The sequence below is a fragment of the Tympanuchus pallidicinctus genome, unplaced genomic scaffold, assembly GCF_026119805.1.
Source record: "Tympanuchus pallidicinctus isolate F22 unplaced genomic scaffold, pur_lepc_1.0 scaffold12, whole genome shotgun sequence".
Lineage (NCBI taxonomy): Eukaryota > Metazoa > Chordata > Aves > Galliformes > Phasianidae > Tympanuchus > Tympanuchus pallidicinctus.
This window is the reverse complement of record NW_026294637.1, coordinates 10,438,991-10,457,830: the sequence shown is the minus strand read 5'-3', so window position 1 is coordinate 10,457,830 and position 18,840 is coordinate 10,438,991. Positions and strand designations below refer to the sequence as shown.

At 42.3% G+C, this 18,840-nt stretch overlaps 1 protein-coding gene across 11 annotated transcripts in view; it reads left to right on the top strand.

Annotated features, from left to right (window-relative positions):
* SEMA6D (semaphorin 6D) overlaps positions 1-18,840 on the top strand; it is a 346,041-nt gene that overhangs the window by 322,770 nt on the left and 4,431 nt on the right. For 3 of the 11 annotated variants that reach the window (XM_052671933.1, XM_052671936.1, XM_052671934.1), the window contains 17 exons: positions 9,341-9,497; positions 9,868-9,979; positions 10,556-10,616; positions 10,738-10,800; positions 10,884-10,985; positions 11,207-11,297; positions 11,580-11,699; positions 12,140-12,228; positions 12,965-13,182; positions 13,291-13,422; positions 13,634-13,789; positions 13,872-14,045; positions 14,782-14,922; positions 15,026-15,103; positions 15,902-15,993; positions 16,339-16,395; positions 18,217-18,384. In XM_052671933.1, the coding sequence (XP_052527893.1) occupies positions 9,389-9,497; positions 9,868-9,979; positions 10,556-10,616; positions 10,738-10,800; positions 10,884-10,985; positions 11,207-11,297; positions 11,580-11,699; positions 12,140-12,228; positions 12,965-13,182; positions 13,291-13,422; positions 13,634-13,789; positions 13,872-14,045; positions 14,782-14,922; positions 15,026-15,103; positions 15,902-15,993; positions 16,339-16,395; positions 18,217-18,384 (1,963 nt within the window). In that variant the 5' untranslated portion in view covers positions 9,341-9,388. Of the gene's footprint in view, positions 1-8,134; positions 8,292-9,340; positions 9,498-9,867; positions 9,980-10,555; positions 10,617-10,737; positions 10,801-10,883; positions 10,986-11,206; positions 11,298-11,579; positions 11,700-12,139; positions 12,229-12,964; positions 13,183-13,290; positions 13,423-13,633; positions 13,790-13,871; positions 14,046-14,781; positions 14,923-15,025; positions 15,104-15,901; positions 15,994-16,338; positions 16,396-18,216; positions 18,385-18,840 lie in introns of those variants that run through there. The other 8 variants (XM_052671935.1, XM_052671937.1, XM_052671942.1 and 5 more) reach the window with 8 other exon arrangements.

The following is an 18,840-nucleotide window of genomic DNA, read 5'->3' as shown; positions in this document are numbered from 1 at the left end:
ATGACCTTGATTCAAGCTCCATGAACAGTATACCAGTAATTTAATTTTTTTAACTTCCAAAGCTCTGATTTGTGGCTTACAGACCCAAGCATTGGAAGTAGTGTGACAGAAATACAGCAGTGCATGTTGCTATGGGGTGATACAGCTCAGGCAGAAGATGGGGACTGAGGGCTGGTGCCAGCACCATGTCCTGTGCCAGGGCTGGAGTGGGCTGGCAGCTTCCCATGGGAAGCAGGCAGTTCTGCGGGGCCAGGATTTACCTGGAGTGGTGTAATATGGTGCAGGAACGCGTCACAGTATGGGGACCCAAAGCAGGACAGCTGTTGCTGCATACTGCAGCCTCCAACCTCAAACCTCAAACTGTCAGAGAGGAGCCAGGGAGCAGCAATGGGGCAATAAGTTACCTGACTGCTTTTATATCCATTTAATAACTTCTGCTGAAGGTAAGGTGAGGAGTCAAGCTGGCTCAAACCCTGCAGTAATACTTCTGACTTTAAAGTAAATAAAAGCAAACCAAACCCTCCCCAGTGCCCTGCTGCGATGCCCCCAGTGCTCTCAAGCATCAGCGCACAGACATCTCTCCAGAGCCCCCCGTGCTGCCCCAGGCTCACAGCAGCACCCCTGTTGCCCCTCTCCCCCACCAGTGCCCATGTCTGTGCATATGCTCACAGATGCTTGCTCACAGACTACAAAAGCAGCAAATATAATAATGTGATCCAACTGTTCAGTGCTAGGCTAGAAAGAAGTGTTTTTCTGCCATTATGTGAAAATTTAGCGTGACTGGAACAGAGTCTGCATTTGATTAGGCAATTTAAGAAATGTAAGAGACTTCATACTGTAGGGCAGTGCTGCAAAACAATTGCTCGGAACATGTTCTAAAATTGGTTTGCCTTCACCAGATTTCCATGTGTTTCTGCACAGCATCTCAAATGAAAATATGAAGAGTCACGTGGCAAGGGGCTGCATTTTGATATTATAGTAAATAAAAGTAGCAGTTTAAACAATTATTCTAAATACTGAATTGCTTTTGAGAAGAGAAAACACAAAACTCTCCCTTTATTTGCTTTTCAGCCTGGGAAAGACGTTTCATAACACATCCTTTGACTGTTGTTAGTTAATCTTTAATGCTTAACAAGATAATAGTATTCGTAACTTTGAGCTCAGGCTTCCTCTGGTTTTCCATGCCTGCATTTATACACATAATTGATTGTGGCCAGGAAAGTGGCAAAGCACATGCTCTGCATGTACAAAGAGGGAACCGGGTGGCCAGCTATCATACTTGTCCATGCAGAAAAACCAAGGCTGGCTAAAACCCTCCTGTTCACTGGTCTCTAGAGTCAGTATTCCTGTAGGCAGGGCTGGCTGGCTGCTCCGGCATACTGATAATACCAGTGTGGTGCTTAGGATGCTCTGATGGTGATTCTTGCCAGCTGATAGTCTCCCTCTCCCCTCCCATTTTCCAGCAGCCATTTACCTTCTCTTTGATGTGAGCAGTGCCACTTTGCCCAGCAGCTTGAGCTAGCAGACCCATGCCCAGCGAGGTGCAACACGGCAACACTCCACATGGGGAGCACTGATGGGAAGAGGAGATGCTTTCTGGAGTGAGGTTGATGCCAGCATTGTTTGGGGCAGGACCTGTTAGCTGGATACCTTAGAGGACCCAACACTGGAGTTGCTCTGGGTGAAGGAGCTCTGGCATCATGTGCTCATGCACGTCAGGGCTGAGACCTTCACTGCCCACACCTGCGCATACTGGCTCCTACCTGTCCCAGCACTTCCTTATCAGGCACTGCCTAATGGTGCTGAAAGGAGTGGCAGCCTTGCTGTGTCAGTCACATCGGCCTGTGTGCATAGAGGGTTCTTGCTTCCCTTCAGCTCTCACCCACGTTTGTAGCAGACTCCTAGAGAATGGAATAGGTGATACTTTGGTCTAGGCTTAGGGTTTTGTTTGAGGTTCTGCGGGGCACTTTGTTTCTAACCTCTGTCCAAGCCTGTATGTACTATAAGTAATGAGATCTTTGCCATTTCAGTTTGAGATGTCTCCAGTTTTCAGGATAAAAACTCACAATTTGAGATTTCAGACTCAAAAGCACACAGAAAATGCCTGACACCCCATGCCCAGCTGTGGGCTGGCAGCACACCCAGCCTGATGGGCTGCAGCCGCCTGCCCCAGTGGGATGGCATTGCATTCTGTGCTTTGGGGTTGGAGCTTGCATTGCCAGTTCTGCCCACGGACTGGAATTAATGGGGTCAGTGCAGAGGGTGCCACACAAACCCCAGTATCCCTCTCCTCTGCACCCTTCCTTGAATGCTTCTGTGAATAAATGCAGCCTTTGCTCAGGCAGTCTCAGCTGGGTATAAGCAGTTTGAATTGATAGAACACAAGGCCTGCTGAAGTGGTGAATCCAGAGCAGGGTGTGAGCTGAGGTGCCTGTGCTTTATCGCCTGCAGCTCAACCCCAGCACACTTTCTAGGGAGCGTGTGCTTGCAGGAGTTCTGCACAACAGACAGCAGATCTGATCGTAGATATCAGCTGAAATCAAAGGTTGTTTGCAGCTGGAGGACTTTTGTATCACCCCGGTAAAGAAAGGTAGTTAACATTCACTCTCAAAAATTAACTTAAAATAAACATAATTGAAGCAATCACTTATGGTTTGCTCAGCATTTTATTTCCTTTCCAGCTGAAACTATCTTGCATTCAAGTAAATTTTTAATCACAAGACAATTTAGCCCTCAACGTGCACCTAATCAGCCACTAAGCATTTGCATCATTAAAAGTCACCCTATCCATTTTGCAAGTGTTGTCAGCTTGTTCAGAGGAGAGGGGTGTGCTTTCTGTAATGTTGAAAGCCTGCAAACAACTGGAGTGTAACCAGCAATGCCATAAGCCAATTAAGATGAAAGCTGTGATGCTCAGTAGTTGGGGTTTCATCGCTAAATATTAAACCTTTTTTTTTTTTTCTACTTAGACATAGATCAAGAGGTGCTAATGCAGAAATCCTTAAAAGAAGTTGTGTTATCTTAAAATAACAGACTTGCTATTTGCACTTTTGCGCTCAATTAATGTCATAGCTCCAAACATCCTGGATTTTTCTTCAGAGAATCAGATGTTAAGACTGTTGTAAGGAGTACAGGTGGCATAGAGCACAGGTTACAAGCTGAGTGCGCTTCTGTAGGACAGAAACGTTTTTTCTTATCTATTTATACATAGCAATGCTGTAAGTTTTTAAAGGGGCATCGGTAATAATTTAATCACGCTTCTGTTGTTACAACCACAAATATTTTCCTGTGTTATTTGATAATTAGCTGAAGCAATTTGTCACCAAGCTCCACAATATGGATTTACCACATCATAGCAAATCTCTAGATTTAAATGTACATTAAATCTCTGTGTCAAGCAGTGCCTGCAGGATGTTACTGAAGTCAGCCTTCATTAACAGAAACATGTTTACAAAAGAACACATCTGAAAAAACAACTTGCAATTGCATCATTAGAAAATCTGTGTGTATATATGACCTGAAATGAGAGAATGATCCCCTACTGCTCACATACCTGCATCTATATACCCACACGGATTCATAAGACTGTTGTTGCATTTTATGTGGAGAGCTGTCTGGTATGTAAACAAAAGAGAATTTGACACAGTGAGACAGAGGGAGTAAAAATAGAGAGATGACAAAGAATTTTTTTCTGCCTTTGTGAAGAGTTCAAGCCTTGCAACTCTAGGCCGTGTTGGTCATATATTTTGGCTCAGATCGTACAAAATTGCTGTTTTCCTGTTCTAATGACCAGCACACTTTGCCCTGCGAGGCCCTCGAGTGGCAGCACTGCAGATGCTTTGGGCCCTGCCTGGCTGAGGGATGTGGCACATCCGTGGTGCCTGCGTGTGCGTTTTTACAGTGGGCTCAGGGCTCTACAGAAGGCCTGCACAGTGGTTGTGTTTTGTGCTAAACGTTTCATCTCCCAAAAAGATGGACTCGTTTGACAAGTTCAGCAAGAGCCTGCCTGCCTTTCCTCACTGCTGCTGGTGAAGGCAGAGCACCTTACCAGCGAGCGTCTGCGCCTCCTCCCACCTGGCAGCAGGTCCCACCAGCAGTGAGCCACCTGCACAGCTTTGCTCCCGTACGCACAAATCCCTGCCAGCGCATCTGAACCAGGCCCTTTGCAGCTTGTGATTCTCAGCACATGAGTGATCTGAACATCAAAAGATAAGCCCTGAGGCTTATTATTTTAACCTAACTAGTCCTTGGGATGCACAAATTTTAGGAGGGAGGTGATGAAGACTGGTAGGTTCCCATTTAGAGACTGGCATAACTTACTTGGTTACATGAGGAACTGTCTGTGACTTGTTCTCACCCAGCCAACAGAGCTCTTATTTGTGATCAGAAAGCTTCAAGGCACTGATATGAGAAACTTCCTGAGCACCTGTGAGCAGGCATTAGTGAAGGACTTCTCTTTAACTTCTGCCTTATTGGCAGAGTGGTCTCATTCTCAAACTTGCAGAAGGTTCCATGTCATTAAGGCTGAAGGAGCTGGGAATGTTCAGCCTGGAGAAGAGGAGGCTCAGGGGAGACCTCATTGCTCTCTATAACTTCCTGAAGGGAGGTTGTAGTGAGCTGGGGGTCGGCCTCTTCTCTCGTGCCATTAGTGATAGGACCAGGGGGAATGGTTTCAAGCTACGGCAGGGGAGATTCAGGCTGGACATTAGGAAGTATTACTTTTCAGAAAGGGTGGTCAGGCACTGGAATGGATGCCCAGGGAGGTGATGGAGTCACCGAGCCTGGGGGTGTTCAAGGAAAGGCTGGCTGTTGTGTTGAGGGACATGGTTTAGTGGGAGCTATTGGGAATAGGTGAACGGTTGGACTGGGTGATCTTTTAGGTCTTTTTCAACCTTGGTGATTCTATGATTCTAAGGCTGGTTCATGCCTTCAGAGGTGCCGGTAGGGAGCTTCTCATGCAGGGTAAGGATCACAGAACAGTGGGGATTTCCTGCTTAGTCAGCACCCACAGCCCTGTGGGACTGAGGGAAGCTATGTCTCCAAACGTGACTGAGCTCACGGAGCCACTCTGTGTGGTGCTCAGTATCACTGTTAGCACATGGCTGCAGGTGCCAAGGAGGTGCTGCATCTCACCTGGGAGCCTGGTTGCAGCCTGTGGGAAGGGAGGCAGTGCAATCTTTGAAGCCTCTTTGTGTTATGTGTCTGTTTTTCAGCTTGTTTTTTATTGCAGCCTGTTCTCTTTTGCCTCATCAACCTCTCCCGAAGTAACTTTCAAGATATATTTTCCATTCTGACCTATCTCAAACTTCTGCCTGGATTTGCCATACCACGCTCCCATCTGTGCTTAGCATTTTGCGAAACGTTTATTGTGTTAAGGAGACTTATAATTTTGTTTTGAGCAAATAGAAGATATTGCATCAGTCTGGGTTGAAGCTATTTTGTGCAGCTTCTCTCCAGCTGGCTGAGTGCCCTTTCCCTTCCCCCTCCTCCTACGTGGCAGCGCACGCAGAGCTGACTGATGGAGTGTCACCCGCGCCTTGTCAGAGGCTGCAGAGATTAATGGGCAGGGAACAGCGGCCTCTTCCCCTTCATGTGTGATTGTTTGAAGGAACGGCTCATATTTTAATAGAAGCGATACCCTCCTCCTTTGGGTTCCCCCAGTCAGAGTTGAAGGACAGGACTCGTATCTGAGATTGAAGGGTGCCAGGCATAGGAACTGTAGGCATCTGGGCCCACTTCTGGCCTTCCTCTTGCCTAGCAGCGCTCAGCCTGAAGCTCGTTTCACTCAGGCTGCTCCCTCTGCACCGGTGTGGGCTTCTCCCAGCAGCTAACATCGCTACCTCTGTTCTTTTGTATTTGCAGACATGATAAGCAGTAGCACAGAGCAGATGCCGGAAGGTCTCTGATCTGTTCCTTGCCTTCCTCTCTCAGTGCCCGTGGCCAAGTCTCCCATGCTGCAGAAAGAGCAGTGCTTGCAACCCAGAGCAACTCAGGTGCTTTGAACGCCTTGCTCGCTTGATCTTGTTGTTGGCCTTGGTCACAAATGTCAGCACTGGTCTGTGACTCGATTGCCCAACTGCAGAACAGGGATAGCAATGTGGTAATTTCCAAAACATTGCATTTGCCATGAATTATTTCCTAGCATTTCTAACATTTATAAGAGAAATTAATTAGAAACTGGTCTGGATCCTGGCTGCGGAAAAACAGTCAGACCCAGAGTATGATAGTTTGCTACATTTTCTTGAGGGTCGGCATTGCCAGCGTTTCATAATCAACTGTTGTGGTCCAAAGAGATACTTACTTGTTATTTGTAGTCCACAGTAGTGACTTCCATAATAGATTTGACTGAAACAGGAATTATGTCTTTCACACCAGCATATCTGAGCGTACCAGAAGCACACACCTGGCTGTCATAAAGTCCTGTTCCAAGGGATTCTCTGATTATCTGCAGAACAGCTGCTCTTCAAGTTCATTATCTTTGCAGTGGTTCTGATCTCGAGTTTGTGTCCAGCCAGCTAAAAGGTGCATTTAAATGCCTCTTAAAGCAGGTGCCTTTCTGTCAGTGTGTTAGAAATCAGGGTACTGTTCATTTTCTGGAGATAATTTAATGAGCAAAACATTAAGGAAACCTGAGCTGACCTGGCTGGGTATGGGCTGCTGACCCCATCCAGTTCTGTACGTAAGTGTTACCACCTCTTCTGCATTTTTACAGTTCATATCTGGTGTATGTTCAGAGTTTTCAGGGTTTTTTCTCGAGGAATCCATAAATGTGGGTTTGTTTCAGTTCCTGATGCAGTCTCTGGGGAAACACATCCCATGGTTTTACATTTACGGAGGTTTGCCTTGTTTTCTGAGGACTACAAGTTGGGATTACAGCGCGCTGAATTGTGACCCGATCTGAGAGAACAGTCTCGCTCTTGGTGTACCTGATGCTTTGGTTGTTTCCTTTCTGGTTTTGTGACAGTGGTATTTTTAGGCCGTGGCTGTAGTGACTCGTATGCAGCTAACTGCCCTTTTGTTCTCAGCCGCCTTCTGAGACCAGCACACAGTATTTGCTTTTGTAAGGAAATTTCATGCAAGTTTCAAATTTGTTGCCCCCACTGAATGCTTCCTTGATGAGATGCTGGGAGGAAAGAGGAAATAAAGAACCTCTTCCTAATATATGCCCATACTAGCAGAAGTTGTACAACTTCCAGGCTGTATACATTTTGCAGCCAGGATAAGGTGTCTGAGTCACAGTGTGCAGCCATGAACCACCTCATCTTCTATGCTAACTAAGTTTCCATGGCTGGGAGACCATCTTGCTCTGTGCCTGCTTGTGTTCATTCTCTAAGAAAGCAAGGCTTCAGGGAGGGCTTTTACTCAGCACTGGATAGATGTTCCTGCCCAGCAAGTGCCAGTTAGGTGCCTTCCTGCCTCTCCTCTCCCTGGGACAGCAATGGGGCAGATTTTTGGAGTCTGCTCCAAAAAAGGGACCATGTAACCACTAATGATTTGTTATTGTGTCTGGGAGTCGCTGTGCTGCAGGACTTTGCTGAAATGTGCTTTTGCAAGAAAGAACTAATTTGAGTAACGTTATTAATTCCAGTTTGTTTTAAGTTTGCTCATTAGTAATGTAATGCAAGATGCTTCAGCTAGAGAGGCCATGTCAGGACAAGGAGGAGCAGAGGGAAAGTGCCAGGAATCATTAGTGTTTATTAACCACTGCACTCATCAATCTTGAGTGAGAGCACAGCCCATCCGTTCTAGACGGGTGGACCTGGGATACAGGAATATCATTAACAGGGGAAAATGCTCCTTTTCAGGTCAGTCTGTGATGGCCAGGCGTTCAGACAACCTCACAGTCACACTGCCCTCACCAAACAGCGCCTGCACTGCCACTGGTCTCCTCGCAGCCTGACCTGAACTCGGAGAGCTCAGCAGCTCTGGATGGAAGGAGCCTTGCCCCTAGCCAGCTGTAGGATTAATTAACAAATACAGTTTTCTCAACCCAAGTAAACATTACTAAAAGGTTAAGTGTTGTTATGAAGGGGTTTTTTTTAATTGCTTTTCAAATTATTAAATGATTAATACTTAAGTGCTTTGCTGGATCAGGCCTGGCACTTTGTGCTGGCAATGGATACATCTCACAGCAATTTTAATGCTAAAATTGAAAGGCTTTTTTAAATTTTTTTTAATTTTTTTCTGTTTAGAGAATGCATTTAATAACTGATTCCAGCAACTGCATGGCATTGGAGTGGTGACTCAAAGCTCTGACCTGTGAATCGGGGCTGAATGGATGCTTCCAAAAGGTTGGAGGAGGGACTAGTACTCCCTTTGCCAGGTTTCTAATGAGAAATATAACCCCTGCCCAGACCACTTGTGGTTGTTACAGATCGTATTTCACTTTGAGATGTTTTCTTGCATCCTACCCAAATTGCAGCTTGAGTTCTGCTCACTAAAATATCTCTGCAGTTTAATTGGAGAAGCAATGTTTCCATTTCCCTCTTAAAAACTTTGCTGTATAATGCTGTGCTGCTATCACAATATGTGCTGTGTAATATATAGAGCATATACCAAACAAGCAAAAGCAAACAAAGCAAACCCTGAAAGCTGCTGGTGAGTTGCAAGCTTTTCTTGGTAGTGGTTGGAAGTGGGGGAAAGCAGGATCTTAGGCAGCCCATACAGCACCATGATTGGAGTTTCTTTGCCACACTTGCATATCATGCATCAAATCCTGTTGCACTACCAAGGCAGCATTTGTGCATTTACTGTGCACGTGTGTGGACCACAACACCAGGCATCTGGTCCCGGATAGAAAGGCTTTTGCAATGAGCATGTTAGGCTTAGCTTTGTGATGGCACAGCCTAGAAACAAGCAATAATTTTAAAACATGGAATGGCTGTTCAGACAGATTGCGTGTGTCATGACTTTTTGTGGATAAGATTTAGGCATTTTATGGGGAAAGGATGTTATTGGATGACATTCGGTGATAGAGGGGATGGAAAGAGATTGCAGTTTAATTAAAATTCTAATCCGAAGTTTGACAATTTTTCTTGCCAGGTCAGCAGCCTGCATGTTCTGTTTATTATTCCCGTGAATTAAATGGGCTGGCAATCATCAGCTTCTTCAGAAATGCCTGTAAATCCACCTAAAAATTAGCAAACACCCAGATGTTTCAGAGCAGCTTTGAGCAGGGATGTGACATGCAGGGTTTTCCACCAGTGTGCGCACAGGAGCCTCTCATAAGCACACTGTTGGTGCCAGTGCTCAAATGCAAAGGAGATGCACCATTTGCAGTAGGAAGTCACAGTGCTTGTCCTGCACTGCTGCAATCTCACGACCCTGTTCCTGTTTTCAGGTAGTTTAAAGGTGTCTCAAGGAAGGCAGCACCCATCGTTCACCAGCCATGAGGCTTCCTCTGCTCTGCGCCTCTGTGATGCTAATGAGTCTGTCCCAGTGCCGAGCTGTCAGCTTTCCTGAAGATGAGGACCCTATTAACATTGTTGACTACCACTGTAAGTAATCTGCAAATGGTGCCAGCCACTGGGGAAGGGCTTGCTTTTTTTTTTTTTTTTTTAAATCCTTGGGAAGTTAAGTTAAGAAAAAGATCTGTTTCCTTTCAAATTGAAATGTGTTTACTGGCTTTGTATCTTTAATAGAACACTTAATCATTTTCTTAAAAAAGCAATCAGAAATACAGCAATAACTTCAGGAAAAAGAACGTTTGCTGACATTAGCCATCTTTTTTTCATTTATATTCAAGACATTACTCAAGGAATTTAGTTTAAACCCTTCTACACCTAGTATATACAGCTAATCAATGCCATATATTGATTCTTTAGCTCTATAATCCTGAGTGATGGTGTAGCCCACTTTTACTTGCAGATTCAAGGCAATATCCAGTATTTAGAGGACGCCCTTCAGGCAATGAATCTCAGCACAGACTGGACTTCCAACTGATGCTGAAAATTCGAGACACACTTTATATCGCTGGCAGGTAATTTTCCTTCAGTCAGTTCATTAGATTAAAATTCTTTTCTCTTCTGGTTTTGCATTAATGTGTAAAATTCATTTAGAAAAATCTGCAGAATATGATAAAAATTAGAACTGGGGGAGAACTTCCCAGAGAAATACGCCATATCTTTGACCAGTGCATGGAAATTGGATTTGAAGGCTGCAGTTACTGTAGTCACGCTAAACCCAGTGATCAAATACTCTTTTCCCTCTTTTATATTCCTGCCCTGATAAAAACCTCTCCTGATTATGTTAAACTTGGACTGACACATCAGGGACGCAGGAAATGAGTATGAAACACTTCAATGTTTAGAGTCTGGATTAGTCTTCAGCATAATGGAAAGGCAGAGTAAGAACTGGACAGTGTCAGTGCTATCTAAGGACCACACCAACAAGAGTCACCAGCGCCCTGTGCCCATGTCCAAACCTCTCACATTTGTTGCACACAGAAAATCCATAAGCATTTCATAAAAACTTCTCGTCTAACCAAATAGATTTATCAAAACTAAGTCTAACTAATTAATGAATTGATTTGTGTCTTTTTACTGCTTGCAAACAGGGATCAAGTTTACACTGTAAACTTAAATGAAGTTCCAAAATCAGAAGTTACTCCAAGCAGGGTGAGTAGATAAAAGAACGGCAAAGGAGGCCTGTTTTTTCCTTCCCTTTTTCCTTCCCTTTTTCCCTTTTGCAGGGCTTTTTTTGAAATGAAAATGAAATTTTCTTTTCTGATTTGAACAGAAATTGACATGGAGGTCAAGGCAGCAGGACAGAGAGAACTGTGCTATGAAAGGAAAACATAAAGTAAGTTTATCCATGCATTGTCATACAGAAATGTGAATTATATATTCAGAAATGCGATTAATACATTTTAAATCTCTTTTCAGGATGAATGCCATAACTTCATTAAAGTCTTTGTTCCAAGAAATGACGAGATGGTGTTTGTCTGTGGAACAAATGCATTTAATCCTATGTGCAGATACTATCGGGTAAGAATATTGAATATGTCATTAAGGTGTTGCTGGTTTTGCTTGCCCCAATTATGCTGTTGCAAATAGCTAGCCAGTGTGACTGGAGAGTGTTTCAAGGTGAAATAAAACCAGACAGAAGCCAATTTGCCAAATTAAGTTTAGTGAAAAGACAATGTTATGTTTTTTGCCAGTATACGAAACAGAAATGACAGTGTCACCCATTTATTTTTCTTCTCTAGCTGAGTACCTTAGACTATGATGGGGAGGAAATTAGTGGTTTGGCAAGATGCCCATTTGATGCCAGACAAACCAATGTCGCCCTCTTTGCTGGTAAGAACTTTTGCTTGTAATGAGTCTAAATGATTAATGACACTAAAGGAGCCAGGGAGCTTTTAAAGCTAGCACAGGAAAGCTAAAGGTGTCAAGGTGCCTCTGCTCTTAAATTTTTTAAAGGGCCTCCAAAGGATTAGAAGCTGACCTGTTAATAAATAGGTTAGATCAATTTGGGGAAGAATGGCAGTAAAATAAAAAGGGCGGGGGGAATACAGACTAGTCAGAATTCTGTAGATTACTAAAGACCTCTTAATACTACATTTTCAACTTCTGTTTTAGATGGAAAATTGTATTCAGCAACAGTAGCAGATTTCCTGGCAAGTGATGCTGTTATTTATCGCAGCATGGGAGATGGATCTGCCCTAAGAACAATTAAGTATGATTCCAAATGGATAAAAGGTAATCTGGGGGAGTATCTTCCCATATACATGGTGAATGTAATTTCAGCAGCACACAGGTCAGATAATTCACAGCCAGCGTGCTTTGCACACATGCCACAGCATAGCAAACATGCAGCTTTCAGTGTAGCATGATCACAGTAAGAAAGGGCCTAATAACCAATAAAGCAGTTTTTTGTTGTTAAACGCATCAATGAGTGATACCTGAGCTGAAATGCAGTTCCTTTGAAGCCTCTTCTTATAGTCTATTAGCCAACACTAAAAGCCTTATGGTTCATATGAGTGCACTCATATTTGGACATCCTGAAGTGTCGGAGGGATGGAGGCAATGTTAGCTGGTATGGACCTTTGGGAGAAGCCACTGAGTTGCACAGTGCAGCCAGTGTTGTATGCTGACCGAACAGTTCTCTGAAGTAACTTTTTCCTTGCTCTTTATTACAGAGCCACACTTTCTCCATGCCATAGAATATGGGAACTACGTGTATTTCTTCTTTCGAGAAATTGCTGTAGAGCACAATAATTTAGGCAAGGTGGGTATCCTTCCAGCAAGCTCTCATGAGCCTTGGCAGAATTAGATCATCAAAAAAGTAGCAGTAACAAATACAGCTTACAATGTGAAATAAGGCTGTAGAACCAAATTTATGCAGTTATTCCAAAATTACAGTTTACAGGCAGAGAAAAAAAAACACAACAGTGCATTCTTCTACCAAAAAGTTATTGGTATTCTTCATGCCTTGCAGCTAGGAGAGCTCTATGCAGGTATCTTTTGGTGTAGCCGTTGCCTTAACACATGTGACAGTTAATGGAATATCTGGGTGGGTTTTTTTTCCATGCTTATAAAAGAAACAAAAGAACACAAAAGAAGAGTTTCAAAGAAGTTTCTCTAATGTCTGTAGATATTGAATAATTCAGTCATACCACTGCAGAGTATAATGCTAATGCCTCACCGTGGAAGGATATTCTATAATGAATTATTAACTTCTTCACACGTGATTAATTAAAGTCTTTAAATCTCGCTAACAATATGATTTTGAATGGAAAAAAGGTGGGGACAAGCTGGCGGAGTTGCATTTGCTTGGCGATGCATTAAGATGCCTATGCACTAGCAGCTAAACATCGTTTGCTTTCTTCCTTTCTGCACAGATAAGTGGCAACTGTATCCTGTTAAAATTATCTGCAGTTTTTTATTAAGGGCTCAGAAACAAGCACTTTTGCCCTTGCATCTCTCAGCCCTTCCTTCCTTTTCCATTTTTCCGCCCTTCGCAGGCCGTGTATTCCCGTGTGGCACGCATATGCAAAAATGACATGGGGGGTTCCCAGAGAGTCCTGGAAAAACATTGGACATCCTTTCTGAAAGCTCGGCTCAACTGCTCCGTTCCTGGGGATTCGTTCTTCTACTTTGATGTTCTGCAGTCTATCACAGACATAATAGAAATCAATGGAATCCCCACGGTCGTCGGTGTATTCACTACACAGCTCAACAGGTGAGAGATGAGCAACTTTACATCAAAGGTAGTTCTCTGGTTCTCTCTTGCACTGAGATTGGTGCTATTGTAGGCTGAGTTCTTGCGACTCTTTTTCTTATTTTACAGCATCCCTGGTTCAGCAGTGTGTGCTTTCAGCATGGATGACATTGAGAAGGTCTTCAAAGGGAGATTTAAAGAACAAAAAACTCCTGACTCTGTTTGGACAGCTGTACCTGAAGACAAGGTACCAAAGCCAAGGTAAAAAGTTTTTCCTCATGGTACTATGAAGTTGTCCTTTTAAAGAGATACTTTAAATCAGCTGCACTCTTGAGTGTTGTATTAGTTAAAAAAAAAAAAATAAGGCAAGCAGAGCTTTACTCTTCAACCATAAGGATGCTCATTAGCAGGCTGCCTTCTCTCATTAACTGAAATACCAAGAGGAGAAAAAACAGTGTTGTTCTCCTTTCAGACCTGGCTGCTGTGCAAAACATGGCCTAGCAGAAGCTTACAAAACCTCCATTGATTTCCCAGACGAAACATTGTCCTTCATCAAATCTCATCCTTTGATGGATTCAGCTGTTCCCTCCATCATTGAGGAGCCTTGGTTTACCAAAACACGCGTCAGGTATGACATCATTCAAAAAATGAAGCATGTGAAAAGAAGAAAGGACGCTGTTTGTTAATGATTTGTCTTTTGGCCTTGATAGATACAGATTGACAGCAATTGCTGTAGACCACGCTGCTGGACCACATCAGAACTACACAGTCATATTTGTTGGCTCTGAAGCAGGAGTAGTACTTAAAATCTTGGCAAAGACCAGACCTTTCTCTTTGAATGACAGTGTGTTACTGGAAGAGATTGAAGCATATAACCACGCAAAGTAAGTATTATGAGAACACCTGAAATATGTAGCTTTTTATCTAGTTTAGTACCAAGGTAAACAAAAATGATAGTGAACCAAAACTAATTCATTAATGCCAACTTCATTGCTTGTTTGTCATTTCACAATGTCTCTCATGTTGAATAACCTGAAAATATTTGGTTATTTGCCATTTTGCTTGAGTGAACATCACAATTCCACTGTAGTGACGTCAGTGATACAGTCTAATTCTTTTACAAATACACTTCTTCCTGAATGTCAAACATCAGAACAATCTGCTGCTGTTCAAAAGAAATGATGAGAGCTTATCTTGAGTATTTCTCAACAGTAACCAATAATATATAAACTGTATCTAATCATTGTAAACTTGTTTATTCAGGAGTGAAGAATTTGGGAGTGGAAGCATTCCAGTTAGACTGGCACCCAGTTAGAACTCTTGTTCTGTGCTGTTGAAATATTTATGCCAACTGTGAGAACCAAAAAAAAAAAAAAAAAAGTGTTTTCCCCACATGTTCAAAACAGTTTACCTGGCTGTAAATGAGAGACAGAAGCCAGCATCTGATAACCCATAGGTCTGTTTGCAAATCACTCAGCAGAGAGTAGTAAGTTACATTCATATATGTAAGAAGTCTAATTTCAGTATCTACATGGACTGTAATAAATAGTTTTCAATGTAAACTCTGACCAAAGTACTGCAGTTGTAAAACAACAGCTTCCCATTATTTTTGCTGACCAGGTGTAATGCTGAGAACGAGGATGACAGAAGAGTCATTTCCCTTCAGTTGGATAGAGACCACCATGCTCTGTTTGTGGCGTTCTCCAGCTGTGTCATTAGAATTCCTCTGAGCCGGTGTGAGCGTCACGGGTCATGTAAAAAGTACGGCCCCATTCCTGAACTCCCCTTAAAGGAGGGGTGCCAACACCCTCAAAGAAGGAAGTAAAATAAATGCATGATTTTTTGTTTTTTTTTCTCTTGCAAGGGCATGTATTGCTTCTCGGGATCCATACTGTGGCTGGTTAGACCACGAGGTGTGTGGGAGAGTGACACCAGGCATGCCGTAAGTACTACTTTTCAAATTAGGCCAACATCTCTACTATGTATTTATAGACTACACAGGGCTGTATCCTATGCCTGTTCTTGGCACTTCATTAATAAATCTCCATTTTTCCTAGAGCTGTTTTTCCTAGATACTATACATGTAAAGAGAACATGACCTAATTATGCAATCTGTAGGTGAAGACTTCAGTGGGAGTTTCACATGTGTGTGTGCGTGTGAGAGGACAAGCAGACTTGTAGGATGAGATGTTGGAAGCAGGCAGTCAACAGATTGCTGCCTGTAAACCTGTGCAGTTCAGACAGGGCAGTACACACCATCTCCTCCCAGGCATGCTCACAGTCAATTGCAAATAGGAAAACACAGGTTTCAGACTTGGAAAAAAAGTAAGATTTTGCCTCCACACTGAGGTTAGGGTGATGTATATACATGTCAAAGGCTTTTTGCACAAATCAAGTCAGTAATATAGAGTGCATTAGCAGCTGTATCTTAAAATGAAGCCTTTGTAGCAGGGCCAGTATAATTGCATAGTTGTACCCAAAACCAAGAGGACGCCCAATGTAGAAGATCCAGTGAGTTTGCTATGAAGAAAATATGATCTTTTTGGTTTCCTAGCATGAGCACGTATATTCAGTGTTAAAGCCCAGGTATAATTAACTTGTATATTTTGTAAAACATGTTTTTTGGTCTTACGCTATTGTTCTTGCCTCTCCAAGGTGACAGAACAAGTATGATTCAATTTCTTGCTTCCAGAAAAAAAAAAATCACCATTTGTTTCCCTATTAATACTGTTAATTGCAGGTTCTCTTTGTTTGTTTCATACAACCACAGCACTGGAGGATATGTGCAAGATGTGGAATATGGCAACACAGCACAGCTTGGGGACTGCCATGGTAAGACATAGCCATTGCTTTTCATTTGTAATGTCTCAGCAGTAGTCTGTGGCCACACTTCACTGTAGCTGGTAAATTTATTATGAGCTTTTCAGTAACATGAACGCATCACCTGGTGTGACTGTGAATGTTCACAAAGCTGAGCTTTTTTGGTCCTGTGTGGCAGAGTTTTCTTTCTTCTCCTTCACCGATTTGCAACTATTTGGGGTCTACAGGAAAGTATTGAAGAATTTATTTTTTAAAAGTAGTAATATTTTAGTTTTTATTTCCCGTCACTCAGGTCTGAGATCTTTTGCTTTCTTTTTGTTACTTTTTACTGATTACTTGTTCCTTTAATTCTTTTAGAAATTTTGCCTACTACAGCTACACCAGATTACAAAATATTTGGGGACCCAACATCTGGTTAGTTTTTTTTAATTTTTTGAATTAATGACCTTTACTTTCCTTCAGTTCAGCATTTTCAGCCCTTTTTTCCTTCCTTTTGCACAGTTGGCAATCCTTCATTTTTGTGCTTTTACTCATGTTCCCACTGATGGTAAAGATAGTGAGACTCTTCTCACTCAGCACTTCACCCTGTGTAGTCGCATGTTAACAGCTCATTATTTATTGAGACATCTTTTATTAAAGAGCCTGATTAACATAGATGACATCTTCACTGCACGAAAGTCCACTAAGCTTTACTCTGTATCCCCAGCCATGCATTTGTGAATGCCCCTGTTGGTCATCTCTAGTAGATGAATGGCAGAATTTCATCATCTTCCTCCTTACCTCTCCTTTTCTCCTTCCTCCTTTCCCAGCAAGCTTTTGGCACAAATACACATTGTCTATAATGTGTATTTTCTATATTTTTAAAATGTTTTAAGTAGTTTGTGCTAATGGAAAAAAATATAACATCACAAACTGTCTAGCTTAATGAGAAGTTGTGTAGAAAAAGGTGGCTTAGAAAATTTTAGGCATTGTTGTCAAATGGACTTTCATATCCCTTCTACTTTCAGTGATTTTTTTCTAACAGTGTTTTTGCTGTCAGCCCTTGGTGTGTTCCAGGAGTCAGGACCCAGTGCTCCTCTGTTGAACTCAAAAGCAGAACCTTGTTGTTGACTTCAACAGGAACAAGACTGAGCCCTGATTTTTCTAGTGTTTGTTTACACCTGGAACTTGGTCTGTGTTTTCAAACTAAGGGCACATTCCAGACTGGCAAATCTGAAAAGCATCTCTTTATATGCTCAGTTTGTAGAAGTGTTGCAAATTATTTTTGTTTTAGTTTCTGATTATATTTCTGTAATCTGAAGCAATGTCTGAGACACGTATCTTCCAAAGGTGTATATATATATATATATATATATATATATATATACACACCCATAATGTAATTTAGAGATTCAATTAGGAAAGCAAAACAAAACAGTGTCATTTGGAAATGCTTATCAAGCAAATTTTCAACCTGGTCTTTTACAATAGCTACAATTTAACCTGTTTTTCAAGTCCTGATTGAGCGTGCTTTTGGAGTACTGTCAGAATTCTAAGCTGCAGCCATTCATGCCTAGACCTCCTGGGACAGTAAACACAAAATACTTGAGTGTGCAAAGTGGTCTTTGGATTGTAAACCCAATTTGTTTCCTCCTCGTGCATTTTCACATAGGCAATAGTGATTCTGTTCAGTAAGTGTACTACAAAGAAGCCAAGATCTATACAGTACTGTTCCTTAGGAGCCATTACAAAATAGAGGTTAAAAACATTCCTTTCATCGTCCCTCAAGAAATGGCTTATTCAGCAGTTCCTGGTGTACTGTAGCAGCACTAATGGAGCCGATCTGGTTTCTGAGGAGTAACCTGTAGTAAGCATGTATATTTCTAAGTAATTTTTTTTTAAGATGTGTAGAAGGTAATGGAATATGTTGTCTCCAGTGAACAGTATAGCAATTAAGTAGAGTCAGTTCTGCTTTTCATCTCCACCAGTTGCTTACGTTAACTTTTGCATTGCTTTCATGTTTGACTTCTCTGGCTTTTTGGCTAGCAGCTGTTGATGTTTTAATGTATTTTTGTCATACTTAAAAGTTTTGAACCAATTGATTTTAATCAGCCCTCTGTACTTCCGTGGGCTGCATTTGCTCTGTCGAGTAACCTCCCTTTAAAAGCTGTCTGCAGCTATAGCTTAGAAATACCGTGAAACAGTGAGGAAAGCCTGACTGTAATACACATTAATAAAATCTGTTTGCCACCACAGACATGAAGTTCTCCTCAGCTTCCATTACCACAATGGCAAGTATCCCAGTTATATCACCTAGAGTGATTGGTTCCTGGAAACCTAAAGTGACTGGCTCTCGGAAATTTGTAGTTCAAGATGACCCAAACACTTCTGATTATTCTGATCCATTATCAGGTGTCCCAAAGGGTAAGGCCTTACCAGGGAATACATTGCAGCTGAATGGAAACCTGATAGTCTCAGCATTTCTAAGGTTTAAACGTGACAGCCATGATTGTTGGGCTATACTTCATACCCATTTCCTGTGAATATGCAGACAGTGCAATCATGATTCTCATACCTCTTTAACCAGCATACAGAGTGCTGCTTAGAGCTTATAATGGGGACATGCAGATGCTCAGCATCTCAGTGTTGGGGTGCTCCAAAACTCCCATAAAATCAGTGGATGCACTGAAAAAAAAAAATCTATCTGCACCTCTGGTGGTGGTTTTCAAAGGAGTCCAGTTTGGAAAAGAATATTAGTCCTTGTGAGCAGTTGCTTACAAGAGCTGAATTTTCTTGTTGTTTTGTTTTTGTTTTTGATTTTTGGGGGGGGGGCTGATGAGTAGGGGAGGAACCGAGGCAAAACTCAGCTCCATGACAGAT